Genomic DNA, 27,606 nt, shown 5'->3' on the forward strand with positions numbered 1-27,606 from the left:
AACATATTTCATGCAATTCAGTGTTGAAAAGCACTTTTCAGCACTGAATTAAGGGTCAAATAGTACACTCCACGACCTACTTGATCACAAATTTTCAGCCGTTGGCATGGTCGTCTCCATGTTCCTATTTGTTGAGATGCGCTCCTTGTTTCTCAAATAATGAATTTTCATCTGAAATTTTCTAGTTTCCATAAAATATTGTATGCAACTTGTTGCAAAACCCGATATTTTACAGCATTCGACGTTATTAGGTAGGTTTCGTTGGATAAATTTGCGACTCGTGCTGAAAACATCCACTTTTTTACAATTTAATCCATAAATAACTACTTACAGTTGTGTATCTTTAAATCTAAGCTTTATCGAAAAATGTCTAATAGTTATTTCTGCAACTAGTCAAAAAAAGTGGATTTTTTCAACGCGAGTCGTAAGTTTATTTATCGACGCTAACCAAGTTGGATAATGAATAAATCGAATTTTACAACAAGCACGCATACACAATCACGTTGGTCGCCACGCTCATTTTGGTAGTTTACTAGCCGGGCCCAAAGAAATTTTCAGAGAGAGAAAGCAAAGAGGGAGAACTCCCATATTTGAAACGTGTGGCGAAGCTGAGCGGTAAACTCTAGTGAGAGAGCGTCACACGCTTTTTGATGTGACGGGGCCCCCTAGGAAATACACCCGTCACCCGAATATGGGTGCCGTGGCGACGAACGTGTTAAGGAACTTTCGAATAATTCTCTTGAAAATCCATTAAATCTTCAAGAAGTGCATATCAACAAATTACCGCGTGTGAAAGATCACCAATATCCTAAAGATTTTTGAGCAAGGAAAAAACAGTATCGAAAACGGCACTTTTCGATGCGGATTTCGATTTAGATGTTGAAAAGCTCACTTTTCGATATACATATAGGTGAGTTGAGGGTAAATACAGCCTCATCGGTATTTTCTGAAGTTTGATGTGGTTCCAACAGCCTTCATTTGATTCCTCGTAAAAAATCACACACGGTAAGTTGTATGAAGTTTTTTCAAAATGTTCAAGCCCGAACATGCTTTTATTTAGCCAACTTTTTGAGGAAACTAAGGGCAGAAAATATTTTTTGATACTGTTTTAAGTGTCGATAAGTTCACTCTTCAGCACTGAATTGCAAAATAGTCATTTATGCATCAAGTTGCAACGAGTGGATCTTTTCAATACGAGTTGTAAATTTATCGAGACTTGCCGAGTTGAATTATTACGTTTGATGACTGATTTCTTTTTCGATAATGTTTTGCTAAAACAATGGTTAATTGATGGTTAATGTTTTTGAATTTGTTTAACACTAAACGTACCGGAGACGGTCAAATGACGGTTTTTGAACTTTGAATGACGATTACACCTTATATAAATTTTTTTTCGCAAATTTAACGACAGGACTATTTTTATTTTAAAAATGCAAGAATTTTTGCGTTTTTAAAATTTTTCTAAGTGTTGTGGTTTTCGAATAACGCATGTGGTATACCTATTCATACCGCGAGCGGTCAAATGACGGTTTACACTGTTTTCGCTAAAACTTTCTTGTTCTCAACCGATTTCTTTAAAATTTATAGTTTTGAAAAGCCTATAATGTGACTCAAATATGTTTCTCAGACAATTTTCAGCTATAATCAGTTATTTTAAAGTTATGTTAAGTCCAAGAAATTTTTTATGAAAAAACATGCTTCAGGAAAATTGCTATAAATCTGTTTATCAGTGCTCAAAAAAAATTTCACTTAGTGCATAAGAAAGCTGAAGTTAGAAGCTATATGTTGCACATACGGAAATATTTATCAAATTTTGTTTAAGATCATGGGTACAAAAAATGTAAAAAAAGTTGTGTAAAACCCGTACTTTTCAATCAATTAACCGCCAAAGCTGTTCCTGTTACAGTAGAAAAATTTCAAAAAATGAATTGGAAAGTTAACGTAATTTGTCACATTTTGGCATCTTTATATTTTTTAAAATACGAAATTCATAATTTATGACGAATTTTCAAAGGTAGCTGTTTTTCAAACATTTCATCGATTCGGATTTTTGATACAATTCCTACACCTAAATTCAGCTTTGCACTGGATTTTGAGTATGTTATCGTAAGGTTTAGGCAAAAAAAATATATGCAAAAGAAAGAAAATATCATACCGGTTCTAGTGATGTAACTGCATTGGTAGTGCAATGCTTGACAAAAATATGATACATAATAGAAATCCTGTGCTTGATTTTTTTTTAAATTCATTTCCAAAATAAATATGATTGCAATATAAACCCAAATTCTACACAGAAAAAAAATTGACTATTACGTGTCACTGAAAACTGCAACCTTTAAAATAAATCCCCTGTAACTAACAAAATCTGTAATTTCAAATTGTTTTCCTTCAAAGTTAACGAAGATTCATTTATTATTACAGCAAATGTTCCGTTAAAAAATTTGAACACTAAAAATAAAATGTCACGTAATCATGTTTCCGACCTGTAATATGACGGTAAATGTCCTGCTCCTTTTTGTTACAGGACAATCGCGTAATTTTACAGGAAATAAATTTTGCTGTGTACTAAACATTTGTGAATCTCATTTGAATTGTGTTTACAAGCTGACATTATTTAAAGTTTGAAATTTTGAAATGGATTTTTTTATGTTTGGGGATCGACTGTGTATTGTGTTTTTCCTGGAGAAATTCCGGCTAGCAGTCAATTTTAGATCAAAAAAGAATTTTTGTTTTATGTATCCATCGTTTCAATCCGTGTTGGATCTTCTTTAGGGACTAAAATAAGTTATTTTCGACCTATCACAAAATATTTGTTGTGAGATATTTACCTAAAAAGTGTCGTTTTCTTGTTGTTGTCGACTCGGCTGGTCTTGTAGAGCTGTCTATTTATCTGTTTCTGAAATTAGTTTTAAGTTTTTCTCGGATAAAATCCGGTTGTCCGGTTTGGGATAAATTTTCTAAGCATCGAAACTTTGGCACAGTTTTCACTTTTCACCTTTTGTTTTTGTTGTTTCTAAACGTCAGCTCGTTATGTGTTGTGTGTAGGGTGGTGTTTATTATTTGTGTGTTAGTTTTTGTGTTTTCGATTTTCGTTAATTTATTGTATGGTTTTGAAAATATTGGCATATGTAGGATGAATGTTTTCTGTATCTTTTTTAATGTTTATGATGTAAGGTCTGGTTCTAATGTGGCAACTTACCAGCATCCGTAGTTTTCCTTGGTTTTCTCATCGGTCGATGATTCGGACTCCATCGATTTCGAACAACTGGTTCATAGCTATCTTGTGGTCCAGAAGCGCAGTTTGTTGTCGGAGTTTAGCTATCGGGTAGTCTTGTTTTGTTTATCCAAGGTCCAAGGTGACAATTAAAAACTACAACTATAACAGAAGGTGAAAAGTAAAAACTGTGCCAAAGTTTCGATGCTGAGGAAAATTTATCCCAAAATCCCCGGACAATCGGATTTTATCCGAGAAAAACTTAACACAGTAAATCAATCACTTCACCTCATTGTCATAAAACACTAATTAATGCAAAAAAAAACAGATAAATAGACCAGCCGAGTCGAAAACAACAAGTAAACAACACTTTTTAGGTGAACATCTCTCAACAAATATATAAAACAAAAATCGTGTTTGCGCTAAAATAAACTGCCAGCCGCAATTTCCTCAGGAAAAGGGAAATGGAATTAACAACCAAAATTAAAAGTCAATGGTATTTTTTGCGATTTGAATTCCTCAACGAAGTAGTCATCTTAATATTTTTAACTAGATTCTATACCTTATTTTCGAGGATTTCTGAGTGTAAATTCTGGATCAATATCAGAAATCTTAACTAATATTCTGATGTTTTGTGTTTCAATCCGAAATCTATATTTAAGTTATTTATTGTTAATCCGACTTTTGAATCTGAATTAAATTTTGCATTGTGTATGATGAATCTGATTCGGAGTTTCAAGTTTTTATTGTCATTTTGAAGCTTCATTATATTTGAAAACTGCATAAGAGATAAGTTTGAAAACTTTGAAGTAACATATGGAACAAAAACTCGGGATGGCTTCTTATACTCTTGATTTAACATTCGTATAATTATTGTGTAAATATTGGAAATGCATAAGAGTTTGAAAACCATGAATCAAATTTTGAATTTGAACTAGTATTACATTACAACTTTTCATATCTAATTTTTAATGATATTTCAAATTGAGAATTAAGAATCCTAAACTGACTTCAGAACCCGAAATATATAAACAGAAACATCTAAAGTTTTGATTTCGATATTATAGTGAGAGAATTTTTGAAAAATTGAAGTAGAATCCTGAACTTTGGATTAGTTTTCGAGATGTTCAACTCTGAGTAAATATCGTTACTCTGCAATAATCTTACTCAATGATTAAAATTTGATTAGGAAAAAAACATTTTAGTGTATAGTACAATATATCGCTAGCTTCTCTTTGATCCTCATGAGGGCGGGGGTTTACTCCCAAAGCCCCCTCCCCCGCTCCTACAGCCATGTGTCTGATTATGTGTAGTTTACTGAAAGAAGTGTAAGTACATTTGTCGGTTGTTAGCTGTGACTCATTGACAAGAAGATGCTTCAATTACAGGAGCGTCTTCACTCGCCCCAATTAAACCTTCATTCATACCCTATCGCTACTGAATGGAAATTCACTAACAGTAGTTACAGAGCTTAGAAAATTTCGAAGATTTTCTGTTATCGTTTAAGTACCGAGCCAATTTCATTGCTAGACCTAGCTTAACTTGAGTCAGTCTGGGTGCTTGTTTTAAAGTGATTGATGACCGAGACCACCACCTAAATTGAAACATTACTCCACAGAGGAAAATAAATAATGAATGACCTTCATTCAATTTCAGTTTCGAGGAGCGTTTTGATAATTCCAATCAGTGTCAAATAGAATTTATTTTGTCGATCAAATACAATTTGATGTTCCATCAAACGCACACCTGTCCTTTCTAATTATGTTCATCATCATAGTACGAGCCTCCAGCTTTCTGTTTATCAATTGATCATAGACTTGAAAAAAACATTCTAGAGGGTTTTTGCGTGCACTTACGCGTCCGATGTCAAACGTGGTATTTTGAACTAAACGAATACAAGAATTTTTATCTATGAAAAACAAAACAAGTTGTCGACCTAATAATTTTGCATTCTCACGTTTGATTTGAAAATATTCGATCAAATAACATCGATTGCCATCGTCTGTGCAATAAATCGTGCAGCAAAATAAACTGGAACGGAGTCGAGTCGTCACATTGATTGAAGTCTGATAACAATTTCCGAGAATCCATTGGCGCGTGATATCGAGATAAGCAATTTTTGTTTGACTTTTTTTTTTCTCTTTACTCTTTCACTTTCAGCACTTCAACCGGTACTTAGAGCAAGTGGAGGTGAAGAGAATTCTTCGTTTACGATTCGAGGCCCGATGAGGATGGCCGATTATGGCGACTAATCATCCTCCCAGGAAGCCGCCAGATCAACATGACCCTCCCCCCTTCTCCGAAGACGAATTGCGTCCAACAAACAATAACAACAACAACACTAGTAATAGTGACGGCCCAGCTGTGAGCAACGCCAGTCTTCTTCTGAAGCAACGGCGCTCAACGTGTTCCTGTTCAAATATTGCGATTATGCAACTGTTTCACGAGATGAAGCAGAAATATCCAACCGTTCCCGATCACGTGGTGTCCGACTTGGTGACGGCCAACTGTCACAATCGGCCAGCTTGTATCGACAGTTTGGAGAAAGCGGTTCTCGGGACGCCGGCCGCTGCTCAAGCCTATCCCTCGCAATCGATCCACAGCACCAGCAGCTTGCAGCGGAGAATCAATGAGAGGAAGCGGAACAAGCTGGAAGCTGGAAGTCTGAGCGGATGCAGCAGTGGAAGCAGCAGTCGCGAGAGTAGCGTCGATAAGCTGTCCAACAAAGCCAATGGGGTGGGAGATGTGGGTGGATCGAATTATCACACCACGAATAGACTGTACAACAGCAATAATAATAACAGTAGTAACCACATTACATCGAATGCTGCTGCTGGGGAACTCCCACGTAATAGTGTTGGTGCTAATACTGGAAGTAAAACTGATAACCTCTCATCAACGACGACGACGACGACGAATTTTGATAACAACAACAATCAAATCGCGCCCAGCCGACCCAATACTTTGGCGTTTAGTGGCTCTCGTCCGACTCGAGTAGCGCCGTTGCCTCCGATCAGTTCAACTATAACCGCGAGCCCCGAGCTGGGCGAAACCGTAAACGTCCAGCTAAACGTCACCGTGTCACCGGTGGCCAGTCGAAGTCCCCTTGGACAACGGCACACCTCAACCCTGCAGCTGCAACCGGAAGCTCCCTACTCCCTGGAACTTGCTCAAGCCTCCAGCAGCTTCAACACCCCGGGACCTCTTCCCCCGGGAGCCAACAGCCGGAGTTCCACCTCGGTGAATCTTACCCTCCGGCAGCCAACGGACGGTCCACAGTCCCCGATTCACATTCACGCTAGTCCCCTCAAATACACAGCCAAAGGTTTCAACGCTCAATCCGGGATCCAGAGCAAGCTGGAGATTACGTTCCGGGACGGGTACGGTTCCATCAGTGCCATGCGGACCCACGTACCCGGTTTCGAAACCGATGGAACCCCGATCCCAAACTCAACCGGTACCAACAACAACAACAGCGGTAGCCAACGACATGGGACTCCGTTGTACCATCAGGAACCTCTTCATCATCACCACCCTCACCATCACCAACAACAGCCCCAACATCATCAGCAGATTGTGCAAAATCACCCACTGCCTTCGTCAGCCGTCGGAGGCCTGGTGGGTAGTAGTGCTGCGCAGTTTGTAAGCAGCAACGAGAGCGAAGGACTTAATCGGCAACTGCTGTACGAAAACTATCGGACAGGTTAGTTTTTTTTTTGCTGTGTTTGTTTGTGTGAGCATCCCAACGTGATTACAAATCACCGGTTATTGGTCGTTCTGATTACTCTTACCTACCTTTTTTTTTATTGATTAGGTATTTATTTGCATCGATGTGGTTTTCTATCATCGGGTGTAAGGTATTTTGAAGATATTTGTGAGATGGTATTGACAATAATATTGGCAGTCCATCTATGATTCCTTTTTTTAACGATAAATCAACGTAGTGGAATTTTCTCTGAAAAGTTTTTTCACTGCTGCAAAACTATGACATTTACTTCCAAAATGACGTAACTAGAAGAGAGAACTTGAGTATTTCATAGTATTTTGCCTTGTTTCATCATTTTAAAAATACCTTAGCTGATTCCTAAAATCCTGGATAGGCTATCGGTTTTCCAACATATTTGAGTTCTAAACTTTCAGAGCTCTCTGGAGCCACTCCCATTAACGTTCATATCAAATTTCCCGTAGCTATTGCGAGTTCTCGTTTAACTAGCTATGATCCCGTCTGGACCCTTGGAGTGTTTGCGGGTTGCTTTGAAGAAATTGACCCAATGCTCGAAAATTGCTTTGCTAGCGGATCACGGATTTCGGAAACAGAATTTGTAGTTTCGCCGGCTGACTGACTGACGGTCAGTTTTTTCCGCTTCTTTTTGTAGCACATTAGACTGAGTCGATTTGGGTTCATTTTTGAAGTTCACAAACCCTGGGGTCAAAAAACCTTCGTTTTGGTTAAAAAATCAGCCATGATTTTTTGCAGAATTTTAAGTAACGTTTTCATGAGTAAAGTTGATTTTTCAGGTTTGTATGGGAAAATTCAATATTTTGTACTGAAAAATCAACATCATTTTAGTTTCTTCTGTGGAACTGAGCCTGCTGATGGGTTTTGTGCCAATTTATAAATTCTCTAAAGGAAATTTTTCGCTGAACATCTTTATCGAAGACCGTAACTTCATATTTAATAGGCAAAAAAGTTATTAGCTGTTTAACAGATGTATGTCTTTTGGAATTGAGAAACTATAAATTCGATTGACAACAATGCGTTCGAGTTCGAAGGCCTAGCAGAACTTCTGCTAATCGAGAGGTCCGGATCTGTGTTTAAACGGTACTAAATTCTAATAACGTGGTATTTTCCTGTACGCAAGGCCGTATCAAGGGGGGGGGGGCAATTACCCCGGAGCCCCCGACTCAAACATCACTTTAATCATACTGCGATAAGTTCTAGAAAACTAGGAAAGAAAACGAAAATCGGAGTTAAAATGTTTATTAGAACGGCCCCTCCTAGAGTAAGCATTACAAAGTTTTTCCCACAATTTTTGGCTGAACAAATAAGTACAAATTTTAACAATACCTGTCTGTATCTGGGCATTTGATAACGAATTTTTATTATAAAATTCGAAGAAATTTGAGCGAATTCGGTGTTAATTCGAAAAAAAAAAATCTATAAGAACACATGTAGCCTGTGACTGAATTTTTGTGTCTTACTCGAAATTTTAATATTCTCAGAATTGAATTTTTCTAAGCCATTTGGAAAAAATGTATCTAAATCTACACCAACAAAATTGGAAAAAAGTATAAGAAATCTCCTTGCTGTCATACGCGTAATTAAAAAAAAAGCAATTGAATTACCAAATTTTAAAATTGTATATTTTAATTTTACTCATTGAAGGCACTTTCCATCACATACTCTGCAATGTTTTCCAATCGAGACCTTCAGGTAGGCTTGCCAGATACTTTCATAAAAAACGGGTCATTTCACGAAAAAAAAGCTTCGCACAGCCGAAAAAAGCGGGACATTTGAGATACTTTTAAAAGAAGAATAATTGTTTAACCAAAATTATACGTATACCAGCAGCCAAAATTGTTTATAGAAAGTGCACTAGGGTTTTTTACGCGATTTTTGTTCAGCCTTTTCTGGAAAGACTTCTATTTACACGGATTTTTGCCATAAGCCCGTTTATTTTCCACGATTTTCGCAAACTAACTCGTTATTTGAGAGAAAATATTTCAATTCCAACATGTAAACGTCGGATTTGATACCGCGCATGAAACCTGTGTGTAGTAACGAATAACAACAATTTGAAAACTTTGGATAAGGAAATTTAATAAAGATTCTGGCGAAAAATTAAGATCTATAAACATTTTAAGCAATTTAAACAATATTTATACCAAAGTTATGTAAAAATGCTTTAAGAACGGTTCTATGAATCAAAATCTTAATGTAATGCTTAGAACATTAGAGTTATTCAGCATTGCTTTAGAGAAACTATGAAAAATGCTGCTTAATTTGAAAAAAAAAAACATTTTTGAATGCTTTTATGTGTTGAACAAATCAATTCAAATTGAGGCTATTATTTGATTTTTTGTAGTGTGAGTGAACTTTGTAAAATTTATCCAAGAAAAAAGCGGGACGGCAGGACATTCAACAAAAAAGCGGGACTTGTCTTCAGGATCAGAGAGGTGCAAGTCCCAAAATCATCAATTTTAAGTTAAGTATACCTAATTATTATCCATGTTTCAATGTACATCTGGTGCCAAACTATAATTTTTTATATATATTTTCTTGAACACTTTTTCGATTAAAGCTGCTCGAATTCGAAAAATATATGAATAGAAAGTGGCACGTTGTGAACGCCACGACTTCAATTATTCACGTATCAATCGCCATTTCAACAAGAGAAAATTTTTAATATCAAAAACCGTCAACTGGGGCAATATGCAACAGTTTTCAACTTCAATGGCTTCTTAAAACTTATGTTCACAATTAATCCTACCTCTTATGCATCAAAAGTTTTAAGGATGATGGGACATTAAAATGGCGTAGTTAGAAAAATGATTGGTTTCTTTAGTTATATCTAATTATCTAACAACATGCGATTTTCACCCTCCTTAGAAAAAAGGGTAAGTTGCAACAAACTTTGTTTTCAATAAAAAATCTTATGAACACGTATGAAAATTTATAGTTTTTTATATATTTGCGATGCCTTAAAGACCATTACACATGAAAACATCAATTGCAGTATTTTTTTGCTCTGAAAAAACTCATTTTTCAGGGGTTAAATAATACTACGGAAAATTCTACAAGCTAAAATCATAAAAATAAATGTTTGGATGAATGAAATTTCAATGTTTACAAACGATGCAAAACACGTGATGCCAAATATTCATATTTCAGCACATGGAAACGAGATTTACAAGGTGTTTCTATGATTTGCATTTTGATGCATTTTGTTGCATTTTACCCCAGACACCTAACTGAATTATAAAAATATTTATTAAAAAAATTGGGTGATTGTTCGAAAAATATTTTTAGATCAACAGTGTTGGTAAAGCATGAGGAAACTAGAAAAAAGTTTTTAGGTAATATTATCAAGCCAATCCGTCATTCTGGATAAAGTTTTTTCGGCATCGAATAATGTTAAAATTAGCAAATTTATTGCTCGATTTTTCAAATTTTATATAAAAATAAAAAACTTAAAAAAAAACTAGCTTAAGATGCAATACATTATGTCATCATCATTTTGTAATCATTAAAAGATAACTTTATTCATGGCCGTAGGAACAGGGGGGGGGGGGGGTTTGGGGGTTAAACCCCCCCCATGAGAGTCCAAAAAAGCAAGCTAGGTATTCAACTCTACACTCAAAATTTTAAATCCATAATCAAATTATGATAATAGAGCAAATGTATTCACGAAAAAAAATCTAGACTAAAAACTAATACCAAAACCTCAAAACCCCATCCAAAATTCAAAATTTTGCAACAGTTTTTCAAAATTTTCTCCTTTGTTCACAGACTAAAGTTGTCAGAATTTTTCCAGCACGTATCCGGGCCGGACGAATCCGGGCTTTTTTATGTAAAAACCAGGCAAAATCCGGGTTTTTGATTTCAACATTTTCTACCAAAATCCAGGCTCATAAAAATCTTGAAAAAAAAAACTTGAAAAACCTTTCCTGATAATTTTTTTTTGAAACTTGCTCCAAAAATTTTGGACGCATAAATAAAAAAATAATTTACAGGTCAATTTGTTTTTTAAAGTTTGATTTAAAAATGAGAATGAGAACAAACCCGGCTTTTCCAATTAAATCTTGGCAACCGGGTCAGACCGGATTTTTCCCAAATTTTATATTAAATATCCGGGCATATTTATATTATTTGTCGGACCTTGGCAACCTTATCACGGGGTAAAATAAAATATTCAGGTATGAATATTAAATTTTATATTAAACCCATTTTGGAGGGTCTGGTTCTATATTCCCGTAACCAAAATTGTATTTCTTCATATTTTCGTATTTCTGATTCTGTATCAAGTTTAGGATTCTTGATTTTCAGTTCGAATAATCATAAGAAATAAGTAATGAAAAGCTGCTTTGAAATTCTGATTCTGTTTTGCTTTTTATATCAAATTTGAATCATGTTTTTCTAAAATCATTTGCAATTTCAGTATTTTGATAATAGTTTTCTGAATATGAAAAAAAATGAATTTTGTTTTACATTCGAAATTCTCAAACTTTATTCTAAAACTAAATTTAAACGTTAAATGCTTCTAAGTGGCGATCCAAAATTGAAAACTCAGATTCAGATTCATCATTTGAAATTCACATTTAAATTCTGATTCACAATACAGATTAAAAATAAATAATTAAAAAAATGAATTAAGATCAAACTAGCGATACAGAATTTAAATAAAAAATTCATGAATGATGATTCTAAAACTTAGCTCATAAAATTCTGATCTGGAATTCAGATTCGGAAATTGTATTTTTTGTACATTTCAGAAATGGTATAGAAATTTGGAAAGGGTTCAATTTTTGAATTCAGGTTCAGTATTAAGATATAAAATTCAGGAATGAGTGAACGAGTTTTTCAATCAACATAAAATTGTAAAGGAATTCAAGAGACCATGAACATGAAAACTTGCTTGTCAATTTCCAGATTTAGTTTTTTTTAATCAGAAGAAGTTTGCACACAACTCAGTTGAAAATCGCAGATATAAAGTATTTGAGTTAATTTTCTATGTTTTGTTTTATGCAAAATATCCCAAATTATATTTTAAAAAATTACCCACAGAATTTTCAATATGGAATTGATTCTTTATGAAAAATATTTCCTGTTGAAAAAAAAACAAGTATCTGATCTTCACCTAAAAAAATTGCACAAAATTCTATATTTTCTCGGTGTATTGATTAACATGATTGATATTGAAGTTTTTCAAAGCTGAATTTCAAACTGAAATCATAAATTTAGTTCAAGTTTGCTTCGAGTAAATTTGATCCGAAAATTTGTTATCTCTTACTGTTTTTTTTTGAAATTTTTTATTTATTTTCTTCAAAGGTTAAATTCTTGGAATTAGCAAAAGAGTTTGGAAGATTGAGCTTGTATGATTTGAGCATAGAATACGTTTTTTTTTAATAAATTGAAGGCTAGCTTAAAAAGAACTTATTTTATGCTTCGACCTACCAGACTCTTTAACAAATTCTTAAATTTGTACTTTCGATGAAAGGAGATTCCATATTATGTTTCTAGAGGTTTCATAAAAAAAATAGCTCACCCTTTAGGCTAAGGACCATTTTTCTAAAGTTACGTTTTAATAAAAAACTATTAATGAAAACTTAAAAATGAATAATCATATAATTAGTTACAAATATAAATGTATTTTTTCGTACGTTGTTGGGCAAAACATCATAGGTAAAAATCAGTCACCAACCCCCCCCCCCCCCCCCCATGAGTCGGTTCTTCCTACGGCCCTGACTTTATTACAATACATTAAATTAAAAATTGATTCAGTGTGGTGTTATATAAATGTTGCATCTAACCCCGCTCTTGCATGATGCCCCGTTTGACGGTATACCCTTTAAAGATCTCATTTAACATTTTGTTTGGCACGCAATCCAATCAAACGTAAATTATACACACGATTTGCTTGAAAAACATGCTCTTTAAATTTGTTCATCACCACTTGGAATAGGTTTTTTTTCGTTTTCAACTTGTTTATGGATAATAAGTTAGATAGGCTCGAAATAGATATCTTTATTGTAACAATTGGTTTTTTGTTCTTTATCTTCAGTTTTTGCTAGTACCTATAAATAGAGATAGAGTTTTTTTGTGGAAAAATTGGGAAAGTTTGAAAATGTGAACATAGCTTAAGAAAATTTTAGTTTATCCAACAGTAGAACTATATTCATAATATAGAAAAAAAAAACCTGCCATTGAAAATCTAATGTAAAAGGTTAGTCAGAGGTTTCGTAAATTAAAAAAAGTTCAAACCAAACTATAACACTATTTTTGATCAAGAACAAAGCAAATAATTGAACCCCGTGAAAACATTCTACAGCATGATTTAAGAATTTTGCAATGAACTGTGTAGACATTAGGTGCATAGGTTGAACATTCAGAATCATGCACTTGTCAAAAGTGTTTCCCGATGATATCCCTGAACCCACACTGCCAAACAAACCTTTTTTGCTAGGATGCAGAGGTAACCTCGGTCCTAAAGCACAAATTTATTTCTTTCATCCTTTTCTCTATTTTTCCTACCTATCTATTGACTCTCTATTTAAAGAGAGAGCATCAGTTTTGTGCATTGAGAATGAGTTGCTAGTCCCAAGCGTCATTCTTTTGACCCTAGCGCAAAATTGATGGCCTCGGTCAATCACGGAGTAGCAACCATTGGCGATGTGGAATTCGTTCTACAAAGCCACACCAGCGATCGTTGAGTTCAAAATGCTATGATTTATTGTTTTTAGAACTGTCACACTAAGCATTCCTTGCAATACTTAACTCAACTAAAAATACAAAGTTTAAAATATCAAACTGTTTTTTTTTCATTCAAATATTTTTATAGTTGAAAAGCATTTTGGATTTGACAATTTAAGGTGGATGTGAGTAGCCGATCAAGCTAAGCTAAGCTAAGCAAAAAATTGGGAAAGTTTGAAAATAAAAGTTCTGAATCTAATTACAAGTAGCTATAAAACTTAAGTTAGCTTGTTAGAGCTTTGAATATTTTTATCCAAGTTTCTATAAAGAAACAAACGCAATTATTTTTTGGGATTTTTTCTATCCTATGGTTAATCACCTTTGGAAAGGCTCAAATGAGACAAAATATTTAGATTTTTTTGTACAATATTATTGGATATTTTTCTTGGAGACCAAATTTGGCACATGGTTAATTGAAATAAAATTTAGAACAGAAACAAATCAACAATAATCGCTTAAAGTTTAATATTTTTGGACTTTCATTATATCTCTGCTCATTTTCTAATGAAAAAACTTCTTTTCCCCTAAAGTATTAAAGCTTGTTGTGCCAAATCTGGACTAAAAAAATCGCTTTCAAAAATTTAAGGAATATATTTATCTGTAAAAACAACAAAAAATAAAAATTATGCGAGGCTTAAAATTTTAAGAATTAAAATTTTCCATACAATCCTTGCAGCGGTCTAATGTTCATTTTGCGTTTTAAATAAAATAATTAATTCTTTTATGTGAATGCAGAAGCGATTTAAAAAAAATAAAAAAAAAATCTTAATTTTTAAACTTAGAGAATCTGGATCAAAACCAAACAACAATTTTTTTTTATAAACATGAATCTATTTTTAAGGTAACCCAGGCGTATTTTTTTTTTATTTTTATAGAGTCCTAAAAATTTGTTATTTTATGCTTTGTTTGAATATCAAATAAATTTTTTTTATTGGTCCGCTAGCAAATCTTATTTCTAAAATTTATCCATCCTGTTGAAAATGTTGGCAATCCATGCCCTACAACAAATAATACATCACATGCTCTTATTTATTGAATAAACAAAATATTCCAGGAGTTTCCAGAGAATCAAGCATTATGTTCTGAAAAAAAAGTATTTTCTCCTCATTGAAAAAAACGGTTTTACGGGAGATAGTATTACTTTGCCTTCGATTTGTCAAAATAAAAAAAAACAGAAATTATCTCTTAATGATGGAAAGTTTTCAGAAATTTGAAAAAGTGAAGCATATAAAATTTTGTTATTTTTATGTGTTTTAAAGATATGAATGTGAAACCCGATTTTAGGTTTTGAATTGCACTGTTTATCTATCTCCATGGAATTCGAATTTAGTTCTGTTGTATTTTTTATTTTAAATTCTTTGTCTGAAGTTTTAATGTTATTTCCTAATAGACATTAGGAAAATATATATTCTGCTTTCGAAGTAGCTCATACCAAGTGATGGATGATGAAAAGAAAAATGTTTTAATTTCTGTCTGTAAAAAAAAAATTATAAAATCTGAAAATTTTTATTATTTATAATTTTTATAAATTTATTAATTTAATAATTTTTATTTTTTATAAAATCTGAGAATTTTTGAATTTGAAATTTTTGATAACCCGATATTTTCGGGTGGTGATAGAGTTATTAAATAAATTGCGAATTGAAATTAGCATTTAACAGCTCCAATCAGTTTTTTTAATTTTCAATTAGTTGAATAACTCTACCGCAATGTTCGCACGTGATAGATTAGCAATAATTTTTTGAAGCTGTCAGACACAATGGCTATTTAAAGGTAATATAACGAACCCTTTACAATTTCTTTGTATGTTTAAAATATTATGTGTTCTCTGAGACAGCATATGAAAAAAATGATTCATAGGGGGCCCCGTGAAAAAATGCCACGGGCTTTCCGATGGCTTATTTAATCCTGCTCTGTCTGTACGTAGGTACATATGTAAAAGTGATCTATAGGGAATTAATTTTTACTCCAATGGATTCAGATCCACGTATACTAAGCTTGGTGTTGAATGATTAAGGCAGTCTAAGTTCCCCATCTTTACAATCGAATTCAGGGTAAAAAGGTAGAAGAGCAACCCAAGATTGGTTTACTTCGAATATTTGTAAGGTTAAAGACCGAACAGTGCCGATTGAATTCCCTGAACAGATTTTATTGAATTCAAAGGTCGTTAGTTAAATTCCAAATTAACCTGAATTAAGCAAGAAACTCTTCAAAGTTACATTTAAATTTTATATATTTGTGTTTGTTGAAAAACGAACAGGTCCGTGGTGCTCCCGAGAAAACTGAAAAGAAGAGTTACATCGGATCAGGATACCCTACATCAGGCATGTCAAACTGGGGGTTTGCGGGCCGCATGCGGCCCGCGACCTTGGTCAATGCGGCCCGCGTAGCCCCGTCTTAAATTATCACAAAAACACCACTGATTTTTAAGTAAAATATTACTGCAAAAAACTAAAGTTGAATGTAACGTTTTCAACTTAATGCAAATGTTTTTCGATGTTCAAATTTTCTCTAAGAAAAACACGCGTAACATTGTTTGAGGTGATTCCCGCTTCCGTTTAAGATTGTGTGTAAACATTCATAGCGCAAACAACATAAATATCTTCTAAGTATTTTGGTTCTATTATTTTTAACAAAGGAACAACAGACATATTGTGATATTTTTCAAATTGAAGATGTACGTAAGCGTGAATATCAACATTATTTATTGTAAAAAAAGCACATCATAAATAATCGAAAATTTTCCGTGATTAAATTTGTAGCTCTGAATAATTTTATTTCAGTGACCACTTGTCTAACGTTCAGTTAATTTTGAGGTAAGTGTGTTGGTTGCATCGGAATTGAACAAAAACATATCCCACCGCTGGAGTCTTCTTATTGTCTCAAACCTATCCGAATACGTGAGCCTATAAACAGCATACATTTTCAATAACACTAGTTAACAATATTTATTATTCGTAAATTGAGAGTCATTTTAAATACCATATCGGTCAGTGAATTAAAAAAAATCCGAAAAATCTATTTAGAGCACTTTTTGAAATACTGGAAAATGAAAAAAAAAAATTTTGTTTTTTTAAAAATATCTTCAGTTACTGTTCATAAAATTATCATTTTCTATAATCTGACCAATAAACTGCTCTTCGCAGATATTTTTTTTGACTTCTATTCGGATTCAGAGGTCGATTTTAAATTTGAAACTTGACGTCAATAAATAAAGTTCAAGTTTGTAAACTGATCCCATCATATGAGACCCTCAGAGCCAAAGGGGAAAACTGCACAAAAGCTACTTTCGAGATAGCACGCTTAAAAGTTTCTTTGTTGTCCGTTCAAAAAAGAATGAAGATAAAATTATAAAAAATGGTGCAAAACTGCTTGCGAAATTAAGGGTGACCAATAGCAATTTCAAATTTGCTCATTTTCAATGTATGCACAAGAGGCATTATGCGCAATGCAATTAAAGTTCTTTTTTTTTCTTTTTTTTAATTATTTATTTAAAGCTAAAAATCGTGTTTTTACATTACATGGTCAACTAACTAGCCTAACTCATATCTAACTGCCATACTCAAAACTTGGGTCAACAAATATTTAAAAGCACACCAAACTCCGTTTTGAATTGCTTTCTGTTATTCCACCTCACTTCCCTCAATTCTCTTTTAAAAACATACAAACTAGGATCGGCCACCCTCAAATTGTATGAAATCGCTTTCGTTACCAACCATAATGCTGCCTTATGTTTTTTACAATTATTTGTAATAATTTTTTGTAAGATATTTTCAATGTCATTGATTTTTAATTTTAGACGATTTTTTATTATACTTTCGCACCATTTCCAAACTGCATTAGCATTTTTACATGATTTTAAACGATGCATATTATCATCTATGGAGCCACATTTTTCACAAATTACTGATTTCAAATTACCAACATTGTACATTTCTAATTTTCTTTTATTTGGTATCAAGCCATTTGCAAAAGAATAAACTAATGAGCGATCTTGGAAAGAAATGAGTTTATAATTCAAAATTTCCCACACATTTTTCCATTCAACTAACATTTTATTTTCTATATCGGGTTTTATTTGCATTTTATCTAAAAAATAATTATATAGAGCTTTAGTTGTCGGTAAGTCAAAATTTGTCGTTACATCTACCCCTTCGTTTATCCACTCTCTTGCATTCCGCGATAGAAATGATTTCGATCTTGATTCAATGAGATAGTTTTCCAAAGCAAAACCACCGTCCACATCCTGATTGTAAAATATGTTTTTCAGAAATAATGCTTTAGCTTTAGCCTCTGGATCTGTTAGTTTCACTCCTCCTTTATCAAAATCTAAATAAAGTTGATTTCTGTTTAGTTTAAAAATGCAACCGTTCCAAATAAACTTTCCTGAAGCGGATTTTAATTCCGCTAAATGACTGTTCAGAGGAGGAAAGATTTGCGAAACATACCATAGCTTTGACAAAATGTAAACGTTTAAAACAAAACATCTCTCGTAGAGATTTAGAGCCCGAACATTGTGCTTTTTCAAAGTGCCTTTTATTGAACTTTTGAGTTTATTATAATTACTTGTGATCGAAAAATTCCACGTTTTTTCGAATATTACACCCAGAATTTTCACTCTATCAACCTCTCGAATTTTTTGAGGACCAAAAATCACTTTATTCAATCTAATAAATTGGGATTTGTCTTTGTTTAGCTGAACTTGCGCGTAAAGGCCATATGAATCTATGATTTCAAATAAAATATCAAAATCTTTATCATTCCTTACGAAAACTACCAGGTCATCAGCGTATGCAATCATATTAATAAACTTATCGTAAACAAGAACACCATTGATTTCATTCGCGAGATGCCTAATAAGAGGTTCAATATACAGAATGAACAGAATCATACTCATCGGACACCCTTGTCGAACTGAAGAGTTAATTTTGATTTCTCTTGTAAGAAAACCATTTACGAGTACTTTGGAACAAGCGTAAGCGTATAAATTTTTCAAGCAGTTGATAAAAGAAAGCGGGAACCTAAATTTTTCCAAAACTTTCCATAGATAATCATGATTTACACGGTCAAAATCTTTATGCAGATCTAAACTGACTAATGCTCCTTTGAATTTAGCACTTTCTACTGATTTTGTGAGAATTCTTCTAATCTTTTAAGTTTTCAACGCAAGAACTTGGATTAACAAAAGCTGCTTGTCCGGGTCCTATTATTTTGGGAAGTATATTCGTTAAACGTTCAGCTAAAATCTTCATAAACAACTTGTAGTCGCAGTTTAATAAACTTATTGGTCGAAAATCATTCAAGGAACTTGACTTATTACCTTTCTTAGGAATTAATGTGATAATACCATCTGTGAATGATTTTGGTGGGCGAATAGATCCAGATAAATAACCGTTAAAAATAAAAAGTAAATCATCTTTGAAGTGATCATAATGATTAATATATACCTCATAGGTCAAACCATCCGGACCGGGACTTTTTTTCTTGGAGCAACGTTTCAATACGAATTTAAGTTCATCATCTGTTATTTCTTTCATTAAAGATGATCTATCTTCGTCGTTCAAATTTTTACTTAAGTTGTTAATCGGATCGTTCTCTTCATTTTGTGCAGAATTAACTTTGCATGAAAATAAATCTGTGTAAAAATCAAAAACTTTGTTCAGTAACACATTACTTTCAGTGATTAAAATACCATCATCAATAAGTTTGAAATTTGCAGAAGTTTCAATACGTTTAACATGTGCCGCAACTTGAAATATATTTGTTATCTCATTTTGTAGAACGCTATTTTCATTTAAGTTATTCGAAAAGTGTTTAATCCTATTTGTTTCAATTTCGAGTAGCCTTGATTTTATTACACCTATGTCCAAAAGTGTTGGAATATTTAGGCTCTTTTTCTGCATCCACTCCATTAATTTCGCAAAAAAATAACTTTTTTAACTAGCTATTGAATTATTCAACGTCCAAAGTTCCAAAATGTGCTAAAACCAGTTTCAGAAACTATAATTTTTATCCGTTCCCGTGGCTTGAATCATCGCCAATTTTCGACATTTTTGGAAGAAATTGGACATGAATTTGATTGTGTTCCCTACTACACAGAAGTACGCTGGCTTTCCTGCCACAAAATATTAAAAAGATTGTTTTGAGACGAAATAATATTATTTTTTGGAAATGGAAGGTGAACCTGTTGAACATTTTCAAGCAGACGACTGCACTGGGTTCAGGATTTGGCATTTGCCATTGACCTCACAGGCCACCTGCAAGATTTGAACTTAAAACTTCAAGAAAAAGAAAAAAATATCATAACTGGCTTGTGATGATGTAAAAAACTTCCAAGCGAAGTCACGGTTATGGATCAACAAAATTTTCATAGAAAACCTTGTGCACTCTTCTACGTGTCAAAGACTGAAAAGATCAAATGATACTGCATCATTTGGAAAATACGTACTTAACCTAGAATCGTTACTAGATGCATTCAAAAGCCGTTTTCTTGACTTGAATTCATACGAGTAAGAATTTTCGTTGTTTGTATCTCGGATTTCGTTTGCTCCTAAAAATGCTGCTGATAATTTGCAACTAGAGTTGAAAGAGCTGCAGTTCGATTCTTTATTAAAAGCGAAATACATTGAAGTGGCTGTACCAAAATTGATTTGCGGAAATTTGTTGCCAGAATTCTTGATATGTTTGCAAGTACCTATCTATGTGAGCAGTTTTTTTTCCATAATGAAAGCTACAAAAACTACTCATCGTTCGAGATTATCTGATACAAATTTATCAATCAATAATGAAAGTGTCAGTGACAAATAAACTTCAACCTGATATTAATAAACAAGTATCTCAGAAAATATGTCAAGCTTCAGGACAAAAGATATAATAAACAATAATATAAGAATTACTGAAAGCTTTGATAAAAATTTAACTCAAAATTTCATTCCAAGTTTTCTAATAACTATATTCCATTGTATTGTATCTTATCTCCGAGAAACTAATATGTTATTTTTTATAACTGATTTTGGCTGCGGCCCTTTACGTCATAGAAAATTTTTAATGCGGCCCGCACACCTAAACGAGTTTGACATGCCTGCCCTACATAATTCTGGGCTCGGGCTTCTGAGAAGAATTATTCACTTAAATGAATTTCCCTATTTAATAATACATTAATTTTTTTGATAACCTTTTTTTTATTATTTCGACCAACAGAGGTGGCCATCACGCATCAGCTGGACCAGAAAAACCGACTGAGCGAAGAGGTCGAGCGCTACCGGCAACAGCTGGATCTGATCGATCGAGAAATCCGCATCCTGCAACACCCGCTATCCCGAGCCGATGCCCAGCAGCTCAATCGGGAGGTCCAACAGCTGGAAGAGGAAGTCGACCGGATGCAGAAGGAGGTGGACTCCACCGAAATACCGGCCGCCGTTACCGATCGCCTGCACAACCTCAACATTGAAGGTAGATTCGTGGGGTCGATTAGTTTTGGAAGGGTTAAATACTTACAGTTTTGATTTTTTTCTAGGTTCACCTTCGATAGCAGCCGGCGCCGTTGTGAATCGTCCACCACGTCCTCCCAGACCCCCTCCACCCAGGTTACCCAGTGCCCTGCATCAGACTCCTCCCCCAACGCAACCGCCTCCTTATTCCGCCGAGGGCCGATACGGAGGAGGTCGTTCGATGTCCGCTCCAGCTGCCGATCATTTAGGATCCGGAACCGGTGTGACGCCGGGTGTCGGTGGTCCCGGGCAGCAGTGGACCTGCAGCCTTTGTACATTCCAGAACCACGAACTGATGACCAGATGCGAAGTGTGTTCGTTGCCAAAAATGTCCGGTAGATTATCGTCCCAGAGTTCGGCCCCAGCCGGGTTGCCACCTCCGCCATCATCATCGTCACGATCACCATCCCACAACAACAACCCATCTATCGCTGCATCGATTGCAACTTCCTCGACGTCGTTGGTTGCTGCCGCTTCACCTGCCTTGGCCAATTCCGTACTGCTGCAGTCCCCTTCCTCGACTGGTTCCTCTTCCTCGTTGGCCGGTTCCTCATCATCGGTGGCCTCAACGCCCCAGGAACAGCCAACTGGTCCCCCTATCCAAAATGCTCAATTTCAGCAATCGTCGATCGAATGCTGATTCTGAACATAAGTAGTTAGTGCATGGGTAACTTAAATCCAGCGCAGGTGATGGAACCTAGTGCGAACCTCGATCGCGAGGAAGAGGAAATCCGTTACGAGCGGGTCTGATCATCACCCAACCCCTTGCGCCAATAACCTCTACACACTAGTCGCCGCCGCTCGCTGCTGTTTGAAGCGTAACGTGGATCCAATGGCTCGAAGATTACCCCGGCACGAATCCAAGACATTCTGAGAGCCACTGGTTTCATAGAGTTTAATCACTTGCTGTAGATTGATAACGTGTGTTTGCTTGAGACGAAAAAAAAACGAAAACTAGCGAACGGTGCTACAGGAGAACTCGGCTGCCGTTGGTGTTGCTGTAAATTTGATGTAGGCATGCTTTTATACCTAGATGTAACCGTAGAATAACCGTATTTATTGTTAAGTCTAACATAAAAAAGGTAGAACACAAGGTAAAAATGTGAGGTGAAATCAAAACCTTGGGGCTGATTTGTGAAAAAAATATTAACGGCTGGCAAGTAAAATTTTGGAATTTTTTCGAGGCCCCAATACTCAAGCATAAACGAGCTCAGAGAAAAATGAGAGTGTGTATGGCTATTCCTCTCCTCTTTTCGACAGTATTTTTTGTTTTGTTCATGTTTGCCCAATTTTGCTCAAAATGCCGTCGAAATAAGAGGCGTTTCGCGAGCGTTTTGTCAGTTCTACGAAATCTCGGCAAAAATTATACAGTACAACATTTGAAAAAGTGAAAATGTGGCAGCTTCCACTGTTTACCATATCCTGAAATCCCCAACAACTACTTGCAAGCGAGGTAGTGGCAGACCAGCATAAATAAGGGACGCAAAAGGACTTCGTTCTCTTTATCGTCTTCAACAACCAGGATTCACTGAGCAAACGGGATAACGCCAAAAAGTTCAATTGTTCTGACCAGTACATTAGAAAGACATCGAAAAAAGTTGGAACTAAGTGCTGGAAGAATACAAGAGCCCCAGAATACACTGAGGATCAGATTTCGATTCTTAAATCCCAATGCCGCTGGATGATGAAAAAAAAATTCAGTAAAATGTTTTGTTCTGGACGACGAAAATTACTTCCCTCTTTCGAAGACGCACATCCTCGGAAACGATCGATAATATTCCAGGGATGTTTTACTACATCTCCGAACATTAAATAGAAGTTCAAACATAAGTTTGAACAGAAGTTATTTTGATGCTGTTTCTACACAAACATCATGTAGATAGACGATACGTGTTTTGACCGGATCGCATTATGCCAAAAAAAACACAATCTTTCCTGAATACCTACCCATTCGATCCCATTTGTACCCAAGAACCACAACCCGAAAAATCTGCCTCAGTGTCGCCCAATCGAAGATTTTTTCGAAGCTTTGAGCTTATTGGTGTACAAAAATAATTGGAGAGCCAAGAACTGCTAAGAATTGATTGGTAGAATCAAGAGATGTATTCACAAAGTTGACATTAAGGCCGCACAACGCTACTGTTCCGACATCCAACGGAAGCTTCGGCGAACAGCTGATTCTGGACCTGTCTGGACTGTTCACTAATTTTTTTTCAACAATGGACAATTTACCTTTAATTCCAAGAAATCAAATCATCTTCAAGTACATTTTACGTTTTTCGTAATTTGAAAGAGAAATTCCAAAATTTTAGTTGCCACCCGTTATTATTGCGTCAGCACTAAATTTGACTTCGGAATTATCGACTTCCGGAATTATCGAAGCTCCGACGAAGGGAAATGAAGCACTAGTTTTTCGATAGTCTTTGTTTGACAACTTGCCATAAACTGCACATCACTGAAGAAGTGGTAGGCCCTTCTTTGGTGTTGGTTACATTTTTGCATGAAGATTTTACAATTTTTTGTCAACTAAACTACATAATTTGTCCATATTTTTTTGACCACTTGGCCGGTTTTTTAATAAAAGGTGAAGTCAATAAATAATTAATTTAAAAAAGTAGTTTGTCTAAAACGTTCGCTCGCAAGTTAACCGTTTCAGGAGTTTCTTTTACAGTCTGTGACCTAAGATAGTGACCCAGAAAAATTTCCACTATCAATTTGCTTATTTGAATATAAAACGGATGCTCTAAAATAGGTATAATCTGTACTAACTAATCCTATTTAAGTCCTTTAAGCTTATGATGGGAATTACACTAGTTTACAGCATTTTTGAACTCAGTAAACTAAACATCATTGTTCATGTGAAATCGGGCGCTGAATCCGAAAATTAAATTCAAAAATATCTCAGTAGAACAGTTTTTGAGTAATGCTCCAAATGTAAAATTTTGGAAAAATGCAAAAATCACTTTTACTTAGGTTCAAATATCTCAGACTGCATAACAGTAATTTGAAATCTCGCTTTTGCACATTGCACATTGCGTGTTAGACAAAATTTAAGGCCAAGATACACTCTTCGAGCCGCAATAACTTTTTTGTTTTAAGTCCAATCGTGTGGCAGTCTTCGAGTGAAATATTTGTCTATACTTAGGCTTTAAGAAAATTTATCATAAAAAATAATCAGCCGGTGAAGAAAACTGTTCCTAATGAAAAACCAGTATTAATTTGTTCCTCCCGAGCATAATACCTTAAACCCCCATTCACATTTGAGACTTAAGTAACCCTTCGCCATTGTCAGATCTTTCTGAAATTTGGCATGTGACTTCCTGGTAAACTAATATTTAATTTTGACTTGGAGCGAGTCAGATTTATCATGTTTTATTCTTCCTATACAATGATTAGTATATATATGTATATTAGTATATACTATGGTTCGTTAAATTATCAAAAAAATGCATAAATTACTGTTATGGAAAAATAACCATAACTTCTTTAATTTTCACCCGATTTTGATAAATAACCACTTAAAATCTTTGTTTTGAATTGATATTCAAGGCCAATATTAAATCCAATTTTTCGAATGTTACCATTGAGTCTAAAACTTTCGCTGAAACAAAATTTTCTCTCAAAAAACGCGTTTTTGTGATTTTTTCTATCATAAAGTCACTAATATCAACAATACTGTTTATCATATGCAAAAATGAAGTTCAGATGATAGATAGAAAATTTAATAACCTTTAATATGCAAAAGACAGATTTCCAATTACTGTTATGCAGTCTGAGAAATTTGAATCTAAGTAAAAGTGCTTTATTATATTTTCAATTTTTCATACTTGGAGCATACTAAAAAACTGTTCTACTGAGATATTTTTGAATTTAATTTTCATTTATAAACTAGTGTTATTTTCGGAAAAACACATGTGCTTCACTCATTTTATTTCTCACCATCAGATTCTAAAGGGACAAAAGTATCTAACCGTATGCGAAACAAAAAATTCTTCAAAATCTAAAAGAAAATCAAGGCAGAACATACTATCAACATTAAAAATATCAAAAACTGTCAAATCCAGTATCGACTAAGACTAGCTTCAGTATTCACGAGCGTATGTGAGCGTCCTCGTGGTTTCTGGAAATTTTCGTTTTCTTATGATTCTCCTCCCGCTGCTTAAAAAGCTCCATGTAGTCGAGATTTGACTATTTATTTGCAGGCCTTTTGAGGCGTTCAGAGATATTTGACAGCAGTTCAGGTATCAGAAAGGCTAGGACCGTAATACGGACAAATTGTGCCTCTTCAAGATTTTGAGGCGTTCAGAGATATTTTACAGCAGTTACTCTCTTACAAAGCGAGCGATTTTCTCGGATTTAAACTTCATCCGTCCCAGAAATTTGTACCCGTTAGTGTTCCTGAACTGTCAAGTTTTTCAACCGATTTGTACAAGATTTATCTATATATATAAAAATGAATGTTTGTCTGTCTGTCTGTTCCCTATAGACTCGGAAACTACTGGACCGATCATCGTCAAAATTGGCATCTGAGGGTTTTTGGGGCCGGGGATGGTTTCTATAATAGTTAAAACCCCATCCAACTTAAGGGAGGGAGGGCTTCCATACAAAAATTGTAGTTTTTCGAAACAAATTAAAGTCATCACATCCATTTTCTCGAGATTTTTTTTCCTTTGGGCGGTTTGTTTTTCGTCTCCATGGTCGAGGCGTCGCGAACCAACGTCGCAAAAGGATAGTAACCATGGCATAGCATACTGATCAGTGGGAATATTTTGGCGCGTATTTCTCAACCAAGCATATGTATTTTCAATGCAAGGGGTGGCGATATGAAGCCTTGATGTGATTTTTTTCTACTTGATTCCTAGCACATTTGTAAAGCACATGGTTATGAATGACGCCTACACTGAACCAAATCGGGCTATAAAATGTATAAGATCATTTTAATAAAAATTACCAATACTATGTCTAATAGAAACTATCGGTAAATTCATTGAATATTATATCAAAATCTAATACTTTCTACCAGTTCGTCGATATCGGGCAGTATCCGGTGAAAGATACTAGAAAATCCAATAAATCTTAAGAACTTTCAACAGTTTTTGAAATGTATTGGGAAATCCAGTAGATTTGTTCGTTGAGTTTTCGATACCTGTTCAGACTCAGAGTAAGTAAACCAGCAGCCGGCAAACGTAAAATGAATTTAAACAGGACGTCTGGTGTATTTATGACCCCAGTTTGTTCATCAGGGTGGTGCGGAATCGGAAAATCCTTATGCAGCGAATAATCAAACAGCTAGTGATAAAAAATTTCCTCAAGAATGTTAAAACTCGTCGTAAGTAAACATAGCTTCTAAATTAAATTATAATTTGTTTTTTCAATGAATTTATTTTTTCCAGCTAATGCATGATTATGATCCGGAAAAAGCTCACTGGAGGTTCATCATATTTAACACACATTAACTTGAGAATAATAATAATTATTAAGCTACAATTTGAAAAATCTGATGAATACCGCTCGCTGTTCCTTCATTCCATTTCCGGCCCGCGAGACTCTTTAGGAACCAGAAGTACTTCCGGACCTGCCACCGATTCTAGTTGAACAGATCTTCGCGATTATGAGAAGTTTTTAATCGGTAAGTTTAAATAAATTAAGGTTCCTCAACGAATAGTAATTTTCAATAAATATTGATTGCAGGTGACAACATATTAACGGAGCTTGGAATGACGTGTGGAATCCTTAAACTGTAACAGTACTGCTGAGAACAATAGAACCGAGTCCGGAATGTTCACCAAATGTACATGGCCAATTGATTGGAACGGAAAGTTTCGGAAAGTTATAACAATAAATATGTTTAATCAAGCTCCATAATGTTTCTCATTTACGCTGCAGTGAATAAAAACAAATTAATTTCAGAATAAATTGAACAACGGCATATTTTATGGAATCTATGAACTATTAATTTTACTTTTTTAAATTATAAATCAAATCATCCTGGCGCACTTTGAAATTCATTGAAAATTCCTATAAAATGAATCACCCCGATTTCGACCGTCAAATAGTAAAAAGTATTGGATTTTCCTTTAGTGCAAAAACACTAGAATTTCCAATAAAGCTTATAGCTCGATTTCGGTCAGTGTAGATGTGATCCAGATTAACATTTTAGTTCTGATGCGACACTTTGAGGACAATTGAAAAAAAAAAATACTGAAAGTAAAGAATTTACATACTTTTTCCTTACATACCAATTAAAGTACGTACTGAACATGAACAGTGTTTTTGTGTTACACGGCTGCATAAAAGAGACTTTTGATCCGCTTCTTTTTTGAAAAGTGAGACTTTAGAACTGATATTCAACTGAAGCAAAATTGTTATGAGAAATTTTTAGTATACCCTTAAAGTGTTAGAAACAATAATTCTTCCTGTCAACTTACACG

General features: G+C 34.6%; 1 protein-coding gene across 5 annotated transcripts in view; it reads left to right on the top strand.

The window, feature by feature from the left end:
- LOC129743375 (ankyrin repeat-containing protein kinase A-like) overlaps positions 1-27,606 on the top strand; it is a 104,328-nt gene that overhangs the window by 66,817 nt on the left and 9,905 nt on the right. For 3 of the 5 annotated variants that reach the window (XM_055735367.1, XM_055735365.1, XM_055735366.1), the window contains exons 2-4: positions 5,375-6,917; positions 20,886-21,137; positions 21,202-22,186. In XM_055735367.1, the coding sequence (XP_055591342.1) occupies positions 5,456-6,917; positions 20,886-21,137; positions 21,202-21,815 (2,328 nt within the window). In that variant the 5' untranslated portion in view covers positions 5,375-5,455 and the 3' untranslated portion in view covers positions 21,816-22,186. The remainder of the gene's footprint in view (positions 1-5,374; positions 6,918-20,885; positions 21,138-21,201; positions 22,187-27,606) is intronic. The other 2 variants (XM_055735369.1, XM_055735368.1) reach the window with 1 other exon arrangement.

Source organism: Uranotaenia lowii, chromosome 2, assembly GCF_029784155.1.
Source record: "Uranotaenia lowii strain MFRU-FL chromosome 2, ASM2978415v1, whole genome shotgun sequence".
NCBI classification, from domain to species: domain Eukaryota; kingdom Metazoa; phylum Arthropoda; class Insecta; order Diptera; family Culicidae; genus Uranotaenia; species Uranotaenia lowii.